The following is a 24,682-nucleotide window of genomic DNA, read 5'->3' as shown; positions in this document are numbered from 1 at the left end:
AAGCACCTCGACTAACAGAATGGACCCCTCCGCTCAGCAAAGGGCATTCCAAAGGTTTAACCTGAAACACTAGCTCAGGCCATGATGGAAAGAGGGGATTGAACATGCCTCATTTTGCCCTCCTTCCTTTGGAATTCAGGTACAACTGACCAGCATTAACATTAAAACAGAGACCTTAAGACGGACAAAACAGACTCTGTAGCAATAAGATACCAACACTACAGACAGCAGGCCCTGATAGAAATTGAAGTAGTTTACCCCAAAATATATTTCTTTGACATTTCAAAATAACCCCACACAGTTGTCTCTTGTGAGGAAAACCTACAAGACAATCCCCTTCTCTTTCAGGGTCTTTTCCCTGATCTGGGAGAGAACTGAACTGACCAAGAGTCTGGTATCTTTTAAAGTCTGATAAGAAACACGTACAATGTATTATCTCTAAAGCCTGCTACCTGGAGGCTTCATCTGCATCATAAGAACCTTGACCTCCACAACCCCCTTATTTTAACCCAGACACTCCCTTCTATCGACTGCAGGTCTTTAAATCAACTCTTTCAACCAACTGTCAATCGGAAATTCTTTGAGTCCACCTATGACCTGAAGCCTCCTCACCCCCTCACCCCCCCGACTCTGACTCCAGACTAAACAATGTACATCTTACGTGTATTGACTGATGCCTTATGTCTCCCTAAAATGTATAAATCAAGCTGTAGCCAGAACAGCTTGGGTACATGTTCTCAGGATCTCCTGGGTCTGTGTCTACTTGGCTCAGAATAAATCTCTTCAAACGTTTTACAGAGTCTGACTCTTTTTGTAGACAGGGTCCTTTCAAGGGAAAGAGGGAGTCAGAGAAGTGGAGGGGTATAACCACAGAGAGAGGCTGGTATATGCTACGCTGCTGACTTTGAAGGCAGAGAAGGGTACCCCAAGCCCAGGAATGCAGGCAGGCGCTAGAAGTTGGATAAGGCAAGGAATAAGATTCTCCCCTAGAGCCTTCAGCAAGAAACAGCCCTGCCAACACCTTGAGGACCCATTTAATTCATGGTTATTCCCAAAGGAAAATAAATCATTCTACCAAAAAGATACCTGTACCTGTATGTTCATTGCTGCACTATTCACAATAGTAGATGTGGAATTAATCCAGATGTCCATCAACAGGGATTGGATAAAGAAAATGTGGCACATATACATCATGGAATACTACACAGCCATAAAAAAGAACAAAATATTGTCCTTTGTAGCAACATGGTATAGCTAGAGGCCATTATCCTAAGTGAATTAATGCAGGAACAGAAAACCAAACACTGCATGTTCTTACTTGTAAGTGGGAGCTAAACATTCGTTACTCATAAACATAAAGATGGCAACAATAGACACTGGGATCTACTGGTGGGAGAGAGGGAGGAGGCCATGGAGTGCAAAACTATCAGGTACTATGTTCACTACTTGGATGACAGGATCATTAGAACCCCAAACCTCAGCATAATGCAATATACCCATGTAACACACCTGCACACGTACCCGCTGAATCTAAAATTTTAAAAAAAATCATGTTGTTTTGAACTACTAAATTTGTGGTCAATGATTACAGCAGACATAGGAAACAGATACACCAGCCCTTTGCATTTGAGAAAATAGCTTCAGCTATCTGGGTCTCATATTTCCACAACGTTTCCATGCGAGTATTATATGGAATGATTATCCCAACTGCCAAGCTCAGTGCCTGCAAGAGAGAGGAAGGGCACAAAAAATGGCTATTATCATCATTGTTATTATTTTCTTACCAGGATGGCTCTTACCAGGAGAGCTGAGGAAACAGGCTTTGTGCCTATGAGGCAATTAGAATATAATTAAACACAGCATTGAAAGGGTACTGGCAGAGGCAGAAAGACTAAGTTCAGAGTGGATCAGAATGTCAGCAGATAATCTCAGAAGATGGTCACTGAAGGAACCAAAACATTTCACCCCAAAATACTCTTCTTTGACATATTTTGAGATGGATGTTCAGAGGGTCTGCAAACAGAAGCAGCCCCGCAAAACTGTCTTTTGTGGGGGAGATTTGAATCTGTAGAGAAAATCTGGTTGGGCGTGGTGGCTCACACCTGCAATCCCAGCACTTTAGGAGGCTGACACGGGTGGATCACCTGAGGTCAGGAGTTCAAGACCAGCCTGGCCAACATGGTGAAAGCATATCTCTACTAAAAATACAAAAATTAGCCAGGCGTGGTGGCAGGCACCTGTAATCCCAGCTACTTGGGAGGATGAGGCATGAGAATTGCTTGAACCCGGGAGGTGGAGGTTGCAGTGAGCCAAGATCTCGCCACTGCACTCCAGCCTGGGTGACAGAGTGAGAATCTGTCTCAGAAAAAAAAAAAAAAAAGGCCTTCTCTGAAGGCCTCCCTTGTCTGATCTAGGAAAGATGAACTGAGAGACTCACACCTTTAAAGGTCTGCAAGAAACATTCACCATCTCTTCTCTCTGAGGATTGCTACACAGGAGGTTTCATCTGCAGAGCAAGACCACCTCTGCTAGCCAGGCGCCCTCTTCTCCCTTCTCCTAACCTGTGTGGCCACGAGGCAAGGCCCCATTCTTTCTGTAACCTCAAGACGGTATAAAAGCATCAACCCTCTAGCCATTTCTTTGAGATCTATTTTGTAAGGCTCCATGTGTGTTAATAAATTTGTGTGCCTTTTCTCAGTTGCCTTTGTCAGCAGATTTTTAGCAAACCTTCAGAGGGCAAAGGGGCAGTTTTCCTGTGGCCCCTATATGACCAACACCTCCCGTTGAGGGATGGAGACCAAGCGCTCCAGTATAGGGCTTAGACAGGACAGGCCTGAAGTCACTCCAGCTGGGCAGGTGACCCATGGCTGGGGGAATAAACACTGCTTCCTCACCCTTTATGACAAAGGCAGCATAGAGCTAAGTGGTACTGAAGTAGCCATCAGGAAGTTAGGCTGGGGACAAAGGGAGTGGAGTTGAAGTTCAGCTACTCAAAAAAGAGGCTGTTTTAAACAATTGGTGTGAAGCATTAAATAGTTAAGTGAGAATGAAGCCAATGAAAAAATGCTTATTCCTCTCAGGAATATCATGTGTGAGTCACACTGGAAATAAATGCCACTTAGGAAGCAATTACTAGAGACAGAGGTTTCGGGGTCCTGAAGCAAATCTCCATTGTTAAAAGCTCATCTCTCTTTTTTTTTTTTTTTTTTAACCTTTACAGGAACGCCTCCTTTTATTGCATTCTGCTCTAGTGTGTTTTTCAGATGTCACATTATTTATCTATGTATTTGTTTATGTATTTATTTTTATTTATTTTAGGTTCAGGGGTACATATGCAGGTTTGTCATCTAGGTAATCTGCATGTCTTGGGAGTCTGGTGTGTGGATTATTTCATTACCCAGGTAATCAGCATAGTACCTGATACGTAGTTTTTCAGTCCTCTCCCTCTCCCACCCTCCACTCTCAAGTAGGCCCCAGTGTCTGTTGTTTCCTTCTGTGTGTCCATGTGTACTCAATGTTTAGCTCCCACTTGTAAGTGAGAACATGCAGAATTTGGTTTTTGGTCCCTGCATTAATTCTTTTAGGATAATGGCCTTTAGCTCCATCTATGTTGCTGCAAAGGACAGGATCTCATTCTTTTTTATGGCTGCATAGTATTCCATGGTGTGTATGTACCAGATTTTCTTTATCCAGTCCACTGTTGATGGGTATTTCAGTTGACTCCATGTCTTTGCTATTGTGAATAGTTAAGGGCTCATTTCTTACAGCTGAAGACTGTAGACTGAATTCCTCTCCTCAGCAGGCTCTGACCTTTGCAGACATTCAGACATTCTACATGCACAGTCACTTAGGGGAGATTCCTATGGAAGTTCACATCATACTTTGTAGTTTCTGTGATGGCCTCCTAAGAAAGTTAAAACTCTTCCCCTTATTTTATCTTTTCAACATCACTTGAAGGTAATTCTCTGACAGATACTGTGATTCCTGCTTCACAGAGATCACAGCCAACAAATGGGAAGTTTAACTACTTTGCCGTAGTTCATTCAAGCAGTTGAAAGCGGAGCTTTGGGAGGAATCTTAACGTGTGAATTACAGTCTAGTTTTCCTTCTGTTCCATCAAACTCATAAAATCCTGCTACTCGATCAAACTCACACCATCTTCACTTGAAATTTAACAACAACAAAATAAGTGATTGTTATAGAACAAAAAAGGGCTGGTTTCATGAATGGTTTAGATATACAAATATTGCCCCCTTGTTTTAAATAAAACAGCATAAATAAATGGGAACAAAAACCAAACTATTAAAATCAGGAAAAAGCACCGTCTCAAAGTTAATCTTCTAGATGCAACGTGGCATTGTGTATTGGATTCTGAAACAGAGAAAGGGCATTAATGGGAAAGCTGGTAACACGGGAAGGTTCATTTTGACAAAGACACCATAGCTGCGCAGGATGGTAGGATTGCAGATAGCTGGTGAAAAACAGACCTCTGTACTACCTTTGTAATTCTCCATCAGTCTAAACTCATTCATAACAGTTTCACATTTTATATATATATATAAAATGGTTGTACAATCTGAGGCTGAGAGAACTTCAGTTACGTGCTGACGGCCACTTATTTAGTAAGCAGTAGAGTTACAGATGCAAATCCAGGTTTGTCTGGCTGACTCCAAAGTCTGTGAACTTAAACAGTTCTCAGATATCACTTTATCTTTGCAGCAAGAGCACTGGTGCCAAGTTGTCTATGTCCTGAGAGAAGAGGATCACACCATATTTGTAAACCACATTTCGTTTCTACAGCCTATGTCGAAACTCAGAAAGATACATCTGAACAGTAGAATTAAGGATTGAGGCACCGAGCAAATTTTGTACCCTCCCAGGAGTTGATCTGTGCATCATCTTTAAGGTGAAAGGCAATGTCTGAGGATGGTTTACTAGGGCTCACCAGGGGAAGCCAAGGGATGCATCTGGCTATAGAGCCATGTGAGAGAGTGGCTGAAAAACACGGCCCTTAAACAGCAGATAGAGGCTGGGTGCAGTGGCTCATGCATGTAATTCCAGCACTTTGAGAGGCCTAGGCAGGTGGGTTGCTTGAGACCAGGAGTTCTAGACCAGTCTCGGCACCGTGGTGAGATGCCATCTCTACAAAACAAAACAAAAAAATTAATTAAAAAAATTAGCCAGGCATGGTGGCACACACCTGTAGTCCCAGCTACTCAGGAGGCTGAGTGGGGAGGACTGCTTGAACCTGGGAGTTTGAGGCTGCAGTGAGCTATGATTGTGCCCCTGCACTCCAGCCTGGGTGACAGAGAGACAACATGTCTTAAAAAACAGAAAACCAAGCACACAGTTTCACAAAAACCCACAGGCACATCCAAGGTCTGTGTATTTTACAACCCAAGTGCCAGTGATCTATTCCCCTCTGAGGAATTTGCGAATATCCCAGAACTCCAGGTGATGGAAGAGACATCTTATAAGAACATGGCTTGATGTATAACCACGTTGAAAACAAAACAAAATAAAACAAATCTCCTGCAGAGGCCCTGGAAATATCACAGCCTGCCAGAGATTCCAGATCCCCAAAGGAGCTCCAAGCCACAAATGGCCACCTGGTGGCAACACTTCTGTCTGGGTGCAAAGAAGTGGCTTACCTCTGCTCAGGTAGATGCACAGAGCACCTCTATTGCAGGCATGGGACTATGTGCCTGTAGCCCCTAGATCTAGCCACCTACTGACCACCTGAATGGTAGCACCAGGCATGGTTTCGTCTGCAGCTAGTGTTCACAAATTGTCACACTCGAGAAATGCTCTGTTGGAAGCTCTGAACCCACTATGTGGAACATCACGAGATTCCCATCTTGTATTAATAGTTCTGAGTCTATATTCAGGTCCTAAAGAAATGTATCCATAAACATAATCTTGTGCAATTTTCTAAAGCTATAAAGGGAGAGTTTTTACAACAGTCATGGCAAAAAAAAGTTTTAAAATTTTTTTAACAGATGATGAACACATCCGAGCACACACTGCCTATGGAAAAACATGTTGGAGGAAGCATGCTCACACATTTGCAGGCATGTGTTGATGAGCAAGTGCCCTTGCTTGTCAGATGGTGTAGCTTTCAATCTCCTTCCTCCTGCGATATTGCGTTGAAAATGAGATGCGCCAAATGTGTCTGTCAGGCTGAAAAAGCACCGAAATCTGCTCTCCCAGGCACCACTCACATTATCATTGAGCAGAGTTCAGAGGAACTCAGAGGGTGGACACGGGATGCTTCATTCATTCAGCAGACATTTAATAAGCAATGACTTGCTATGATCAGGACTAATGATGGAGTTTCACATGTCCCCCAAACCATTCAAACTCATGACTTAAATATTAACTCTTGATTCTCACCATCACTCTGCAAGGCAAGTAACCCATTTCACAGCCAAGAAAACTTTGGCAAAGGTTACACAGCCAGTAATTGATGGTATTAGGTATAGTTCTAGAACCTATCCTGCCAAATGCTAGGCTTTACTGATTTTCACATCCCCAAATGGGACACAAAGGTATATCATGGAGATTACGCCCTACAGAAACTCACAGCCTCAAAAGATAGCTCAGATAATACCCACTGAGAACTGTGATTGTGTGCCAACAGAATCCCAGAGAGAACACAGTGAACAGGGACCTTGCCCTACAGAAATTAAAAGTCTCAAAAGACAGCTCAGATATATCCACAGGCCAGGCACAGTGGCTCACACCTGTAATCCAACACTTTGGGAGACTGAGGTAGGAGGATCACTTGAGGTCGGGGCTTGAGACCTGGGCAACATAGTGAGACCCAGTCTCTACAAAAAATAAGAAATAAAAAAGCTAGCCAGGCATGGTGGTGCATGCCTCTAGTCCCAGCTACATGGGAGGATGAGGCAGGAGGATTGAGTAAGCCTAGGAGGTTGAGGCCGTAGTGAGCTGTGATCATGCCACTGCACTCTAGCTTGGGTGACAAAATGAAACCCTGCCTCAAACAAACAAACAAACAAACAAAAGATATGCCCACAGATAACTCTGATTAAGTACCAACAGAAATCAAAAGAAATGTCTTTTACCTGGGCAAACCTGCCCTGTACCAATAGATTTTGACTTGGGTTTTGAAGGAGAAATTAACTTAGGAAAGTTGGAGAATAGGATACGGGGGAAAGAAAAGAAAAACAAAACGGTGAAGGAGTATGAATTATTTTTTCTGAAAATTTATAAGCAGAGAAAAAGCCATAGTCTAAGTTTAAAATTTGGTAGAATAATTGTCCAACTCACACTTTTAACATCCTGATGGCACGTTGTGATGATGTTCTCATCACAGAAGGATGGTGGCTGAGTTACTCAATCTCTCTAGGCAAGCATAGCAAGGATTCTTCTACAATTTACTCCAAGACTCTTGTTAGAAACAGCTGTTTGCAAACCAGGCTTCTATTGTTGTCCTTCTGAATGCTCCCACACAGCAGGTCAAATCACTTTTAATGGCAAGAGCATATGCTAGTCATTCTTATGCTTGATCTGGGCAGAGTTTTATGAAATATTCTGTTTTTCATTTTTCTCCTCAAATCTTCCCATCCGAGATAACACTAATTCTCTGAATTGAGGCAAACCCCATTGAAGTGTGTGATGATAATTCACGCGAAATGTTTTCTCACACAAGATGCTACATTTTACACTCTCCTTGATTTATTCATGCCAAAGACTAGAACCCATGAATTGCAGATGGGAAATACAACAATATTTTTCAGGTTCCACCAATGTATTACCCACCTATTATGAGGGCAAAAATAAGGAACCTGGTGATATCAGTTGTTAAACAACAGGTCAAGAATTGAAGAATATCCTTAAAATTAATTGACACAGCTCAAATGATTAAGAATGACTCCTCAAGCAATACATCCAACTGCTAAGGAATCTGAGTCAAGAGTTGGCAAACTTTTTCTCTAAAGAGCCAGATAGTAAATATTTCAGGCTCTTTGGGTGGCTTTCTCAACTACTCAGCTCTGTTGTTGTAATTAAGAAGCAGCCAGGAATAAGACATTCACGAACGAGCATGATTGGGTTTCCATAAAACTTTATTTAGAAAATCAAGGGCTGGTTTGCATTAGGCCCACATGCTACAGCTAGGCCAGTTGTGTTCTAATTTACTAAATTTTGATTTTTTGGGGGTGGGGTGAGCACACCAACTTGGACCTTACTCCATAATATTAAATCCATCAGTATCGGGGGGAAGTGTCACAGCAACGTCTACTAACATTTTTCTTGTCACTTAATTGAACTCCTACTTAATATTGTCCGCAAGAATGAAAAACTAAAAAATATATCTTACTCTGGAATGTGAAGCTAAGCATGCCCTGACTGGGGTCCACCTTTCCAACATCACACCTTGGTTGAGCTGAGTCCCACGAAAATGTCCTGGTCAACAGCTCATCCTCTGCTCTCTGGAAAGTTCTGCTGCTCCCTCTTGATGGTTGCTTTGCTAGGATTTGACCCTGGGATGGTTAATATTGAGTGTCAACTTGATTCGATTGAAGGATGTAAAGTATTGTTCCTGGCTGTGTCTGTGAAGGTGTTGCCAAAAGAGATTAACATTTGAGTCAGTGGGCTGGGAGAGGCAGACCCACCCTCAATCTGGGTGGGTACTATCTAATCAGCTGCCCATGTGGCTAGAATAAAACAGGCAGAAGAACGTGGAAGTACTAGACTGGCTGAGTCTTCCAGCCTTCATCTTTCTCCCACGCTGGATGCTTCCTGTAAGTTCTTCAGCTTTTGGATTCCTGGGCTTACACCAGTGATTTGCCAGGGGCTCTCGGACCTTTGACCACAGACTGAAGGCTGCACTATCATCAGCTTCCCTACTTTTGAGGTTTTGGAACTTGGACTGGCTTCCTGGCTCCTCAGCTTGCAGACAGCCCATTGTGGGCCTTCACCTTGTGATTGTGTGAGTCAATTCTCCTAATAAACTCCCTTTCATACAGACATCTATCCTATTAGTCCTGTCCCTCTAGATGACCCTGACTAATACAGCCCCCACACCCAAATCATTTACAAAGCTCCTTAAAAGCCTAGATAACAAGCCTCTCCGATTTCATTAAGCCTTCTATGATCAGGTATTATTTTCCTACTTTCAATTTCCACAGTATTTTTCAAGTTCAAATTTATGGGACATATGACAACCAATTCTATGCATGTCTCATTCCAACAGGATCAACAGTATTTGAGAACAAATGGTCCAATGCATTGTTAAATCAACTGAATAGTGTAATCCCTTCCAAATAGATGGTACTCAATATATTTTGTGTAACAAATGAAATAATGAATTAATCAATGAAGAGTATTGCTGTGGGAAAAAAACAGAAGCCTACAGGTGAATGTGATTACAAATTCCTATTTCTAACCTTTTCTGGTCTCTATTTTGCTACATGCTTCATTTCCCTAATACATTGCATTCCTAAAATTTTCTCCACCAGAGTCATATACTAAACAGCTTGACCTTTGACTATCAAAAGAGAAACTCTCCCTGAATGTCATCAAAGAAAATGAGCCCATAAGCATGAGCTATGCCCACTCCCTGCCCTCACAGAGCCCAGTTTACCCACTGCGGCCACATCCTTCTCATTTTCCCACCTCTTTGCTGTCCCAGAATCCCAACCTTTCTCTCCTGCAGAGCATGCTCGACCACACAACTTCAATCTTGCCCATCTCAAAAGTGAGAAATTCAAGCCTCCCATTACGGGATCACAATCTCCTGCCTGTCCATGTGACTTTTTCAATAACATGTGCCAGCTCTGCCACATTTAACTGTGTAGTATTAAGGTCATACATTTTGTCAACCGAAGCCAATGCAATCAAATCACTCTGCTTATGGCAATGCCTGAGACGGTGGTGATCCAGCAGTTGTATTCTCTGTTGAAGTGGACAGTCCCAATCATTCCAAATGGCCCTTCCATTTTCAGGGTGTTTGCTAATGTTAACCCATCTGTCTGGTCCCTGCTCCCAGCTCAGATAACCCACAAGGCAGAGCTCAATGCCCGGACATGATACCAAATCTCCATCACCTGACACTGTCAGTCCTTGCTCACACTTTTTTTTGAGACAGGATCTCACTTTGTCAGTCGGGCTGGAGTGCAGTGGTGCAATCAAGTCTCACTGCAGCCTCCACCTCCCAGGCTCCACTGATCCTCCCATCTCAGCCTCTGGAGTAGCTGGACTACAAGCACATGCCATCACATCTGACTAATTTTTAATTTTTTTTTTTTTTTTTAGAGATGAGGTCTAACTATGTTGCCAAGACTGCTCTCGAACTCCTGGGCTCAAGCAATCCTCCTGCTTTGGCCTCCCAAAGTGATGAAATTACAGGTATGAGCCACTGCGCCCTGCTACACTTTCATCCCTAGAAATACTGAGCTGCGTTTTCACTCCCCATAAGTATTTCACACCTGCCCACTGCGTACTTCCCACCTGTCCTCTCCTAGCCAACAATGCAAAATGTCAGCCTGCAAAATATCAGCTCCTCCTGGAAGGTTCCCTCAATTCCCAAGTTGGGCTAACTGCCTTTACCATACTTTAACAGTTCCCTTACCAGTATATTACACTGAAGCAGTCTCTTATATCTCTATCCTAAAAACTAGTAGAATTCTAGTAGAATTTAGAGGCATTATGTCTTTTAGTAGAATTTAAGCTACTAGCTTCTAGTAGAATATAAATTATTAGCAGTCGGAGGCCGTTTATTTCTTGCCTTTATACCCTATCAGCTAGCCCTGTGCCTGGCATGTTCTATAGAATCAATATATAAATGCACGTCAGTCACATTCAACCAAATGCATGAATATATAAACGAGACTAATGTGATCTTCTTTCAAAGGTGAAAAGGCTGTGGATATCTGCTGGAGGACTAAATACTGACACTAGCATGAAGGGGCAGCTTTGCCTACTCTTGGGAAGCCAATGACAATGTTTGCCAACATCATTTGAACATAACCACCTTGTAATAATCTACCAGAGTCAGTCGCTACTATTTTTTTCTCACAATAAAAGTATCAATTGCTCTCTGAAAGCTGCATTATTGAATGAGGGAAAGAGATGTCAAAATCAGTGACTGTAAGAAGCAACTCATAAGTGACATGGACTCAAGCCGCGTGTTTGGAATTTGGCCTTAGGGTAAGGAAAAAATGCCCGAAGAGCAGTGCCTTCCATGCAGCCATCAGGGAATTTTAAAAGCATTTCTCTGCACATGAAAAAAAAGTCTATATTCTCGAACACTCTGGAAAATATGATCCCCCACCCCCATACTTCTGCAGAAGCCATCTATAGAGTTAATTTATCCATTCCATTGACATTTATTACTTGCCTGTAGGCAGAGAAAAAGGGAGGGAGGAAGAGCCTCCTTCAGGGTGACTTTGACTTGGGAGAGGGATGGAAATGAAGCCAGACATTGGAGTTTAACTGTTCTGTTCTGAGAATACAGGAAATCTTGTAGTATGAGGAAAACGCAAACTCTAAACTCAACTAAAAGAAAATCTTAAGGAAGTTATTCTGGTCCCATGTAAAGGATGATATTTTAGGAGAAAGGGAAGAAATAGGGAGAGAAGGAAACAGAAGGAAGAGAAATCTAAGAAGTGATCACTATTTCTATTAGTCAATTTTCATACTTCTATGAAGAAATACCCGAGACTAGGTAATTTATACAGAAAAAGTTTTAATGGACTCACAGTTCCACATGGCTAGGGGGCCTCACAATCATGGTGGGAGGTGAGGGAGAAGCAAAGGCACGTCTTACATGGCATCAGGCAAGAGAGCATGTGAAGGGAAACTGCCCTTTATAAAACCATCAGCTCTCATGAGACTTATTCACTATCATGAGAACAGCACAGGAAAGACCCACCTCCATGATTCAATTACCTCTAACTGGGTGCCTCCCACGACATGTGGGGATTATGGGAGCTACAATTCAAGATGAGATTTTGATGGGGACACAGCCAAACCATATCCCTATTCATTTAGTAAGTTCTTATTGAATGCCTACTCCATGGTTATTCAAGGCACTAGGACACAGTGCTGAATGAGGCAGCCCAGATCCCAGCTTCCATGGGAGAAGGACTATGAGCAAATAAAATAATAAACAGGTAAGATATCAGAGATGCAAGCAATTAGAATAAAGTAGTGGGAGGAGACAAGGACTTTTGATTTGGTGGTCCAGGGAGACCTTACAAAGGCAATATATGACTGAAAGATAAAATTCATCCAAAGATGAGATGAAAGGATGAGTTTCCAACACAAAGACGCTAAGGTGGGAACAGGATGAAGGGGTTGGGGGACCCAGGAAAAGCCAGGAAGAGAGGATGAGAAAACCGTACAGCTGGGGTGCAGACATCACATTGTATTTTCAGTGGACGGGAAGATATTGGAGTGGTTTTTTGTTCTGTTTGTTTGTTTGTTGCCCAGGCTGGAGTGCAGTGGTGCAATCATAGCTCACTGCAGCCTCGACCTCCTGAGCTCAAGTGATCCTTCCATCTCAGCCTCCCAAAGTGCTAGGATTACAGGTGTGAGCCACCATGCCTGGTTGATACTAGAGTGTTTGAAGAAAGGAAAAAAACCATGTGAAGGTGGAGGCAGAGATTGGACTGATACATCTGCAAGCCAAGGAAGGTTAAGAATTAATGGCAGAACAACAAAGGATTCTCCCCTAGAGGTTTTGTTGGGATCCCAGCACTTCCAGCACCTTGCTTTCAGACTCCTGGCCCCCAGAACTGAGAGAAAACAACTTTCTGCTGCTTTTAAGCCACCCAGTTTGTGGTACTAATGGTTACATCAGTCCTTAGAAATTCAATATAGTACATTGACATTATGTTCATGAAATCTCACTCCAGTGTCTGGGTGGAGAATGGAATGTGAGAACAAAGAATTAGGGAGACCACCAAGAAGTACACTGGAGAAGTCCATAGGGCAGACCACAGTGGCCTGGACAAGATGGAAAATTGATACAACTGACAAAAGAGGATCAATGTCAGATAAACTTAGAAAATAAAGTGAATAGGATGTGATTCCAAAATATGGGATACATAGGGGTTAAAGAGAGGCAAAATAAAACAAGCCCACAACCAGCAAACATCGTAGCACTGAGGTTCAGTCACTGGGTAAAGCATTCAATAAGATCATGCAGATATGGGGATGTGTGGGCTTGGGCTAGCTTGCATTTGATGTCTAGCTTGCATCTTTCCGAGATGACATGCCTACTGAGCTTCCAGGTCGTGTGGCAAGTGGGCAGCTGGACATAGCAATGCGGACCTTCACAGCAGGGTCCTGGCTCTGTATGTGGGATGCCCTGCAGTTGGATGTCATATGAAGTCCTGGATTTGGATGACATCAGGTAGGGCAAATGTGAAGATAAAGAAGGGAAGGGGGCCCAGGACAGAGCCCTGGAGGTCTCCAACATTGAGAGGTGGATCAGGTAAGAAGCAGCTGCAGTGAAGGTTGAGAAGAAACTTCCATGAATTCATTTGCAACTCCATTTGCAAAGAGAGGCTCAAAGGCTTAGAACCCTGATTTAGACAAGTGAAGCTAGGGGTGGGGTCACTCGCTCCTTCAATAAGAGAACTGCAATTTTCAGGACTCTCGGCTTGAACTCCTTTCTGTTCTACTGCCTTGACACAGATGCAAGTGCAGAATGAAGTGTCTTCTCAAGACTCACCCACCAGGCTGATCCAAATAGATCCAATGCCTGTCCAGGGTGCAGGAACATAAATTGAGAGCCATCAACCAAATTCCCTAGAAAGAGTTAAGGATTGTGTAGAAATCTTAAATCCTCTATTAGTTTCAAGTAATGTTTTCTACTCCTAAGGTTCCAAAGAAGCAATGTGAACATTTTCAAATGTCAATAGCCCTGATGGAAAATTTTACATTTAACAGCTACAAAGGGTCACAGGCTATGGGATGTTCAGTGGTTTACTTATTTATCTTGCTGTCTGTGAAAATCATAATCACATGATATGGCAACACAGTCAAATTAACTGGAAGCCCTAATGGAGACAATAATTTCTTAATTATTAAATGGGAAGATAAATTATTCCTTAGAAAATTGGTTTTATTATGTTGACACGATCATTCAAAGCATGTGGAAAATAGAAGAAAATTTATTTTAGAAGGATCTCAGAGGGAAATATTTCAGCAACTACTCTATAAAGGACTTACTGCCAAGATTTCTAAACTTTGAACAGAATTATACCCAAAGTATACATTTCACCCTACCCTTATTTCCCAATTTCCCTTTATGCTAGAACATTTTGACAAAGACAAAATTTACCCATATCCAAATCTAAACAGAAGAATCATACTGCAAAGTCATTTCCTTAAAAAAATGAAACAGTCCTGTTATTACTCCCTCACCCCTGGCATATTAAATAATTGTTTTTTAAATGTAGACTGCGGTAGACATGTAATGTACCTCTTATTAAAAGGAATAACCTGCTGAATTTAATGGAAGGATGATTTAATCCTAGCCATTCTATCAAATTAGCCCATTGATTTTTTTTTTTTTTAACAGGAAGTCTGGTATATTTTATTTATTTATTTATGTTTAACTTTTATTTTAGATTTGGGGATTCACGTGAAGGTTGCTTTGTTAGACAGGTAAACTCATGGGGGTTGGTGTACAAATTATTTAATCACACAGGTATTTAGCCTAGTACCCAATAGTGATCTTTTCTGCTCCTTTCCCTCCTCCCACCCTCCCGACTCAAACAGACCCCAGTCTTTGTTGTTTCCTTTTATGTGTTTGTAAGTTCTCATCATTTAGCTCTCACTTCTAAGTGAGAACACGTGGTATTTGGTTTTCTGTTCCTGCATTATTAGTTTGCTAAGGATAATTGCTTCCAGCTCCATCTAAGTTACAAAAGACATGATCTCATTCTTCTTTATGGCTTCATAGTATTCCATGGTATATATATATATACACATTTTCTTTATCTACCCCATCATTGATGAAGCCTATGGATTTCACTAGGGAAACAGATTTGACTTGGGAATACAGGAGAATCATTAAGTTCAAATACTGAGATGGCTCTGCTGCACTGTAGCCTGGGTGACAGAGCAAGATTCTCTCAAAAGGAAAAAAAAAAAAGTTCAAATAGCAAAGTCCATTGAAGGGTTTTGATGGATAGTAGAAGTCATGATTGTTTAGAAAAAGATGCTATTTTAAACAGGGTGTTAAATCCTATGATTTCTCTGTGTCTGCATAAACCATAGGTGTGTGTTTGAGTTTGCAGCTTTAGAGAACAAGATGTCTTGACACTAAGAAGCCTACTTCCCATAACTAGAAGGAAACCTTATCTTCCTTTTAGGGCATTGTATTTTAACAACGTTTCACTGTGAACTTGATTTCAAGTAAGTTTGACAAAAGGACAATACTTTGCAATAGAGCGGTGGCTAAGACATTAATCGTGTTACACATTCATGGTATTTCTAGCATGCACGCAAAACATTTCTAATACATTGAATACATTTCTTTAAAAAAAAAAAGAAATTCATGGAGTAGCTCCTGACATGCTTGCAGGATTGTACGATAAAACTGGGGTTCCCAGCCATCATTCAAGACCCTTGGGGCTCCCTTTCTGACCTATACCTCTCCTGTCTCTGAACCCTGGTGAACTATCTGTGCAAAACGTGATGCCTCTCCTTCTCTGCCCCATGAAGCCTCCCTCGGATTGTCAGTCAGGGATCCCCTCTCCCTGCCCTGAGGCTCTACAGCCTTGCATATGTAACTTTCTTAAGTAACTATTACTCTCCAACCACTCCTAGTATTGTGATTTATGTACATCTCTCCTCCTCGGCAGCTGCTAAGCTATTTTGGAACTGAACAGGCACTAAGAGAGAGAATGAATGGATGGATGAACTGTAGCGTGGAACGCAGCCTGGAACTCCAGTCTTTAGAGACGCTGGCATCTACAAAATGAAATAAAAACAACTCTCTCCACACAGGTTATAGCCTTGTGAAAATAAGACTGAAACACCGATGAGACGGAGCAGGGACCCCTCTTAGAGGCCTGCTGGACTCTCCCAGGCAGGGAAATAAAGAAAAATCTTGAGTTCCTTCAAAGAAAATTCCAGGCACCTAGCAGGCTTTGAAAAGTAAATGAGCAACTGATAAGCAAGAAGGAGATCACAGAGTAAAACAATAGACAAGGAAGTTAGAGCCATAAAATGTTTGGTTCCCTGTAATAACAAAAGATAACACTTTAACATATGTCCCATAGTTGTTTTTCAGAAAGTGGACCCCTTCCAAATGGAAAATGCCATCTGCTGGCATCTAGGCTCCAGGTAAAGAGGAACTGAGGACTGAACTCTGACTGACATTCTTTGTTCCAAATTTCTTCCCAAGGGGCCTGGAGGAAGCCATGCCCACAGGCCAGATATCATGTTTGTTTTTGCTGACCCCAAATTTTCAGACAAAGCTTCACTTCCTAAACCAATCGCAAATCAAGGAATCTTTGAAGCCACCTATGACCTGCTGGCACCCTTTTGGGATGTCCTGCCTTTTTAGGTCAAAGCAACGTATAATCTCCATGTACTGACTTATGACTTTGCCCGTAGCCTCTGCCTCCCGGGCTTTAAAAATCCTTGCTTGCAAACCATTGGGGAAGTGGAATCTTAAGTGAGAGATGCCTCATTCTACTTGCTTGTAGCCCTGCAAATAAACACCCTCCTTTCTCCCACTGTAAAACCTCGGTGTGGATGTTTGGCCTTACTGCGCTGGGTGAGTGGACCCCAGTTCAGCCCAGTAACACGATGTCTTCATATATTAGAAATACATGTTTCCACTTTTTACTACTTTTAAAGTAACATGGCACACAGAGAAGGGCTGAAAGAGTGATAGTCTACTGGGGTTAATCCTGTTCAGATTAAACACACGGGTTGATTAATCAAACCCACATTACATATTGATCATGTGTCCTGCCTGCATTGAGCAAGGTAACACGACCTAAAGGAAGGGGCTGGGAGGAGGTCTGAGCAGCCTATGAAGGTTGGCCAGATGCACCTAACAGGCATCTTTTTGTGCTAGGTGCCAGGTAACAAAAGATGTAGGAGAGGGTTCCTGCCCCTGGGTGCTCAGCCGGTCATAGGGCTCCAGATGTGCACATAGAGATGTAAATAGAAGTATAAGGCTTCATAAGCTATCTGCAGCCTGAGGCATAGACTACAGAGGACTATTTCTCTTTGCCTCAGGTGTGGTGTAATCTGGCCTTACTGAGCTCCTTGCAGTTTGCAGAATAAGCTGTTTGCTGCTTCTCCCTCTTTCTAGCATGACAAAAGAGAGCAAGGGGTTGGAAAGGCAGAAAGAGATAGAACGGGAGTGAGAGCAGATGCACAGACCCACTGGTGACCTCCTTTCTAGCTGCATCTCCTTTGCAAACATTCCTGGGAACTCCTCAGCCAAGTGAGGCTCTCTTTCCCCTTGTGCCATTAGTATCTTGTGCATGCAAGTGTTAGTGCCCTTGTCAAATTGCACTGGGTCTTCCCAGGCTTCAAGCCATCATCTACCCACCCACCTATCAGTTCAACATGACTTCCTTCAGGGCAGACACCATGCTTTATATTTACTGTTGTGTCTGACCCAATGCAAGATACACAGAAGATAATCAATATTCCAAAACAAATTGATAGATAAAAGCATTCCCTATATCATCCTTTCATATCTTGCAGGTAAACTGTGATTCACCCTCCCCTTTTGGTTAAGGCATCATCTCTTCTTGTACCTTCAACCCATATCCACCGCAGAGTTGGCTGGGGAGTCCTAACCCTCAGCATGAATACGCTCTTTTAGGTATCATATCACTTTATGAAATGGGCCACGTTGTATGTCATGTAATGTCTGTCATATAAGATAGACATTAGATATGTATATATTAGACATTAGATATGTCTAACGTATATAGACATTAAACATTAGTTATGTCTAAGTAGATTAGATATATCTAAATGTATATATTAGACATTATATATGTCTATCTTATATTGGAAGAGTATACACTATATAAGCCAGTAGCTGGGTCTCATCAAATATCTCCAATGACTAGCATGATACCCGACCCATCATGAAAGTAGCTCAGCTAATGCTGCAAAAAAAATTTTTTTTAAAAGAAGTATCAGCTCAAAAATACTATTGTGTGTTCACATAGGCAGAATAATGGTCTCCCAAAGATGCCCTCGTCCTAATCCCTGGAACCTGTGAACATGTTACACCCCATGGCAAAAGAGACTTTGCAGATTAAGTTCATGATCTTGAGATGGGAAGATGATGTGGGATTATACGAGCGGGCTGAATGTAATCTCAAGGGTCCTTATGAGAGGGAGGCGGGGGTGTCAGAGTAAGTGAAGGAGACGAGATTATGGAAGCAAAGGTCAGAGACAGACAGGGAGGTTTGAAGACAGTGAATTGTTAGCTTTCCGCATGAAGAAGGGGACATGAGCCAAGGAAAGTGGGAAGTCCCCAGAAGCTGAAAAAGTCAAGGAAACAGATTCCCTCTAAGAGCTTGTAGAAGGCCCTACAGACATCTTAATTTCAGACCAGTGAGATATCCATTTTGAACTTCTGAGTTCTAGAACTGTAAGTTCATAAATTTGTTTTAAGCCCATAAGTTTGTGTCAATTTGTTCCAGTAGTGACAGGAAATCCACATACGGGGTAGAGGAATTCTTGTTTTAATCAGTTACATTATATGAGGCTGCATTAACATTTGGAGATACATACTCTCATTCTAATGTCTTGACACACGATGTGGGCTTTTAAAATCTGTGGGAACCAGAACAGAAATGGTCACTTTGGCCTTCCAACTGTCTCCATGACAGAAGGAAGTACTACCTATTGCAAAGTAGCAGAAGAACTATGGAAAAGCTCTAAAATCAGAAAAAAGTGACCAGCAGATGAGCTAAGAGGCCACAGCTTGTCCATCCCAGCATTTCTCACCTTTATAGATCCCATTACTTCCACCATGAATTTCTCCTTTGGAAGACACTTCTTCTACATGTGCTCCCTGGTCCGATGTGAAGTAGATGAGGGTATCATTAGCCAATCTCAGCTCATCTAGAAGGTTCAAGATCTGCCCTGGAGGGGAAAAAGACTCTATGTAAAAATGCATATTCACAAAGCAAAGGGAGATGGTTGCCCTACTCAATGGGCAGCTAATTTCTCAAGGTGGAAGTAAACGTTCTTACAAATTGGATTTTATCCCAACATGAGATGTGATGCAATCAAGACTGGCTGTGGCTGTGTTCTTAGAATAGACACCAAGATTCATTGACTTGAGTGCCATTTAGAGGGGCCATTTGAACCTCTGGGTATCATGAAGTAATTCTGCAGGGAGACCTGAGAAAGTATTCTATAAGTACCAGGTCCATTGATGGAGAGCCACTTGGAGGCAGATGCCAGAAGAAAGAAGCTGAAAGGTTGTTCTCACCAGCTGGCGTTGGCCCTAAGGCTATAAAGAAGTCTATCATTTTTCCTTATTGGGAAATAAGGAAAACTAAATGAGGATGGGAAAACTAAACCAGTGATGTTCCTCTTATGTGAACAAATAGGTATATAGATATTTTATGAGAATATTCTCTTTTAATATTTATGGTAGATATCCAAATCTAAACTATCCCTCACATGAATATCAATATTCCTCACTGATAGAGGAAGAACCAGGAGTTATTCCCCAAGTCTAAACTGTCCATCACAAATATCAACATTCTTCCTGTCCTCACCTTCTTTCCCCAAAACTAACATTGTATACCACCCCTAGATAACCCCTCAAAAAATAATAGCAACAACAATAATAATAATAATTGCTACCATCTGTTGAGCACTGTCTACATGTAGAGAATTTTATTACATATTATCTTGTTTAGAACACACTGAACCCTATGAGCAAATAGCACTAGCTTCATTTTAGCAGTAGAGCAACAATGCTGTAAATGGGCAACTTGTTCAAGTTCAGATAGTTGGGAAGTGGGAGAACCAGAAAGTAAGAATCAAATCTGATTGAAAACTCAAAATGCTCAAATTCTGAACAGATGAGTAGATAGACTCAGGGAGAATCACAGAGGAGTAAAACGTACACCAGAGAGAAAAAAAATATTGTAGAGATACATCCTGAAATACCCGAGGATGAAATGGAGGTGGTGAAGAAGATGATAGCTGCTGTCTTCTTCAAAAGAATGCAGGACGAGAATAAATGAGTCTGGGATATAGATTCAACAAGATTAGCCAGGAGTTAATAACTGTTAAATATGAGTGAAGGGCATATGGAGGTTTAACTGTACTATTCCATATCTGCATATGCTTATAATTTTCTGCAAGAAAAAAATAGAGGAAAGTTGAAGTTCGAAGAAGGAGCTGAAACCTGGACTTTCTGATTAGGAAGCTATCACCCAGCTCTCAAATCAGAAGACAATGATAGGCAAACTAGAGGTATACAATGTACAGTTTCCACAGGGCTCTACATAGTCATATGCTGCTTATTTAATTTAATAAGTCATTGTATACTGCTAGGCTTTGATTGGTATATTAGAGCCTGATTCCACTTCTTAACGTTTGAGTGCCAAGAGTTTTTAAGCCTCATCTCTCCCTCTTCTGCTCATGCCACTCAGGCTGATAAGAAACCCTGGGTGCTCCCTCCTTCACCGCCAGTGGGAGGTTGGAACTATGCAAGCCCCTGTCTGCATGCAAGAGACCCTTATCCCAGCCCCAAGTCCTAATCACCATAAAAGCAGAATCCATTTCTTTTCTGTGCTCTCTCAAGCTATTTTTTGTACTGGTTTAGTAACCTGCTGTATTAGTCTGTTCTCACGTTGCAAATAAAGACACTCCCGAGACTGGGTAATTTACAAAGAAAAAGAGGTTTAATTGACTCACAGTTTCACGTGGCTGGGAGGTCCTCACAATCATGGCGGCAGACAAGAGCGAGCCAGCCAAGCGAAAGGGGAAACCCCCTCATAAAACCATCAGATCTTGTGAAACCTATTTATTACCATGAGAACAGTGGGGGGGGGGAATCGCCCCCATGATTCCATTATCTCCCACCGGGTCCCTCCCACAACACATGGGAATTATGGGTACTACAATTCAAGATGAGATTTGGGTGGGGACACAGCCAAACCATATCACCTGCTGTCCTTAGAAAGCCACATTATATGAGTAACAAGCCTTTTCATATCCCCTTAGTGTGTGCGTGCTGTCACTGGTCTCAACATGGGAATCAAATTTTGGGTGGGCTCTTAGTCACACTAGGACGTCCACAACAACTGATATTCTACAATGGCCCCAGGCATCCTCTGTGGTAGAAATAATTAAATATAGGATTTGGAATACATCCTATCCAGCAGGTAGATCACACCCTGCAGGGCCAGACCCTTCACTCCAGGTTGTAGTCACACGTACTTGGTTCCGAAAAGGGGAAGGAGAAGGACTGCGGAGTGAGCTGCCCATGGAGGTGGCAGAGGTGATTTCTGATGCAAAAACAACACCCAAGTCATTTGTGCAAAGGCATATATTTGCTATTTGATTACAAGTGCCACGGGCTAGAGTATGTTCAATGTTTCTCAGTTTTTAACTCAAATGATAAACATTCCCAGAACCCACACCATATATGTAAATGTCATACTCAGAACCAAAAAATAAGACACCCGAGGGCCGTTTTAGCAATTTGTCTCCCGTGATAAATCATGATCAGGCAGACATTTATTATGGTGTTATCTGGTGCAGCTAAGCAAACCACCTGTACGCTTGGGCTTGGGGTTGTTTGGCTGAGACACTAATTTAAGCCTAATTACTTTGAAAATGATAATTAGCTTAATGAGTTGAAATAGAAGGAAGCAATAAGACGCTATAACCCCCATTTATACTTTGAAAGAAAAATGTCCCCTTTTGCTCATACAACAACTTCTGTGTAAAATAACACAGATTAGGCAGGTAGCAGAGGACTTAGGAATTTGCTTCCATGTATTGTAGTTAGTATTTAGTGAAAGGCATATGACCATACACCCTCCTTTGAAACAAAATTCATCTTTCTATATGCAGAAGTATCTGCACAAAGAAAATGCTGCAAAGAAATTTCCTATAAAAATGTGTCTCCCGTAATAATTCATGTGCACACAAAAACCCACACACAAATATTTATACCACATCTATTTATAATCGCCAAAACCTTGGATGCAGCGAAACTGCCCTTCAGCAGTTGAATGGAAAAATAAACTGTGGTACATCCAGACAATGAAACATTTTTCAGAGCTAAAAAGAAGTGAGCTATAAAGCCATGAAAAGCATGGAAGGATCTTAAGATATTTCTAAGTGAAAGGAGTCAATCTGAAAAGGCTACATACTGTATGATCCCAGCTATGGGACATTCTGGGAAAGGCAAAGCTATACAGATCGTAAACAGATCAGTCATTACTGTTGGCTTGGGAGAAAGGAGGGATGAAGAGGCGGAGCACAGAGGAATTTGGGGGCAGTGAAACTACTCTGTATGATCCTGTAATTGTGGATCCATGCCATTATACCTTTGTCCAAACCCATAGAACATACAACAGGAAGAGTGAACCCTAATGGAAACTATGGACTTCAGTTAATCACAACTTATCAATGTTGGCTCAATTGTAACAAATGTACCACATGAATACATAATGTATATAATAAGGAAACTGTGTGCAGGGGAGAGTGTATGAAAACTCTGTACTTTCTGTTCAGTTTTTCTGTAAACATAAAACTGGTCAAAAATAGTCTACTACTTTTGTTGTTTTTGAGACGGGGTCTTACTCTGTCTCCCAGGCTGAAGTGCAGTGTCACAATCATGGCTCACTGCAACCTCTACCTCTTGGGCTGAAGTGATCCTCCCACCTCAGCCTCCTAAGCAGCTGGGACTACACGTGAGTATCACCATGCCTGGCTTTTTTTATTCTTTTTTTTTGTATCCTTTGTAGAGATTGGGTCTCAGTTTGTTGCTCAGGTTAGTCTCAAACCCTTGGGCTCAGGCAATCCCCTTGCCTCAGCCTCCTTCTGTTAATTTTTTAAATGGCTTTCAAATGCAATTTTGACTCTTAGACTTCCTCATGCATTCATTCAACATGGATTTATGAAGTGCCCACCTTACACAGGCTGTGGGCTAAAGGCTGCAGTGCCACAGAGTTTTTCAGGGACAGCTCTTATCCCCAAAGCCAAGGCCAGCTACATCCTACTCACAGTTTCTCCTCTTGCCTATTTTTAACTCCAGACAAATTTACAGCTGCATTTATTATGCAGATTCTCTCAACTGAAATATCCTGCATCCTTCCCCATCTTAATACTTCGCCCTGGATATTCCCGCCAAATTCCAATATTTCAAATGACGATGATATTTAACATGTCCTCATCAAAGTTTCTTCTTCATTGCCTAGAGTGATCACTTTCATTAAAGGTGTCCTATACAACTGGGCTGGGATTATTAGTACAAGAGAAAGTGGCTGAGGTTGCCATGCATGTATGCATGGTAGAATATTTAGCTCAACTTCCTGAGAAATGGTCAGTTTTCTAATTTCCTTTTAGTCCATTCTTTCCCAAAAGATACAGTCTGGATCCCATACTACTTAGGTCTTATGCCAGAATCTCATTTGTAAATCCCAGAGCCCATTTGACATTTAATTTTTTATAACATTGATCCTACAAAGGTCTAACATGTTTCCCTCATAAACACTGTGAACAGAAATCTCCCATAAGAACAAATGCTGCTGTATTATTTTTGCTTTCAGAGCAATCTATTACAAATCAGAGGTCTGCAAATATTATTTTTCAGTAAGGTTCTCAAGATATAATGATACTGATATATACAGAATGATAGTTTTGAATTGCCGATGGTGAGCTTGTAAATGAAATGTTCTATCTCCAAAGCTTTCTCCCTTTGTTTTCTGAATGAAACAAATATAGAAAATAAGCCATTTCAAGACCACTTTGTTATTTAACTGGAGATAACAAGAACAAGCTTATCAAAGTGAGGGCTTCCTAACCAGACCTTTGGTAGTCCCAAAGAAGAAACCTTGGAAATGCAAAAATCTGGATCCTTCCTCTGTCAAGTGTGGATGTGGGTTGCCAAGGAAGCCTAAATTCTAGAAAGTCCTGTCATTCCATTTATTCAGCCCACAAACAAGCACTAAGCTACTATTAAGAGTCAGGCACTGAGCTACACAATGCCGAGAGAGAAGGGTTTCAAACACGAAAGCAGAATTCGAGGTCTTAGGTGAGTGAGGTGCCATAGCACAGGACTAAGTGCTAAAGCTCTTGCTTCTAGGTCCTGACTTAAGCAGACTTGGTTTGAAACCCAACTCTCTGGCTTTTCACTGGGATCCTCTGCCACTAAGTCAGAGGTGATAATGGATAATAGTAGGGGGTTGCTGCGGAAGAAAGAATGAGGAATTCCACCCAAAACACTTCATCCTGGACAGGCCCTACAGGGAGTGCTCACTGTTCCTTAACTTTACAATGGAGTTAGAACCTCAGCTTGAGTCACCAAAGCCTTGTCATTTTAGTTCATTTCACTTTACCTTTTCTTCTACAAGGTAGGTACACTCAGACAGAATACTGGAGCAAAGTGCTATGAAGTCACTATATATATTTTATATATATATATATATATATATGAAGGTTATACTTTTGGAAGCAT

At 41.7% G+C, this 24,682-nt stretch overlaps 1 protein-coding gene across 2 annotated transcripts in view; it reads right to left on the bottom strand.

The window, feature by feature from the left end:
• Positions 1 to 24,682, bottom strand: part of STS (steroid sulfatase (microsomal), isozyme S) — a 206,365-nt gene that overhangs the window by 25,071 nt on the left and 156,612 nt on the right. For both annotated transcript variants that reach the window (XM_011957508.1, XM_011957509.1), the window contains one exon: positions 18,976 to 19,113. In XM_011957508.1, coding sequence (XP_011812898.1) covers positions 18,976 to 19,113 — 138 coding nt within the window. The remainder of the gene's footprint in view (positions 1 to 18,975; positions 19,114 to 24,682) is intronic.

Source organism: Colobus angolensis, unplaced genomic scaffold (assembly GCF_000951035.1).
Source record: "Colobus angolensis palliatus isolate OR3802 unplaced genomic scaffold, Cang.pa_1.0 Scaffold444, whole genome shotgun sequence".
NCBI classification, from domain to species: domain Eukaryota; kingdom Metazoa; phylum Chordata; class Mammalia; order Primates; family Cercopithecidae; genus Colobus; species Colobus angolensis.
This window is presented reverse-complemented; position numbering and strand designations above follow the sequence as displayed.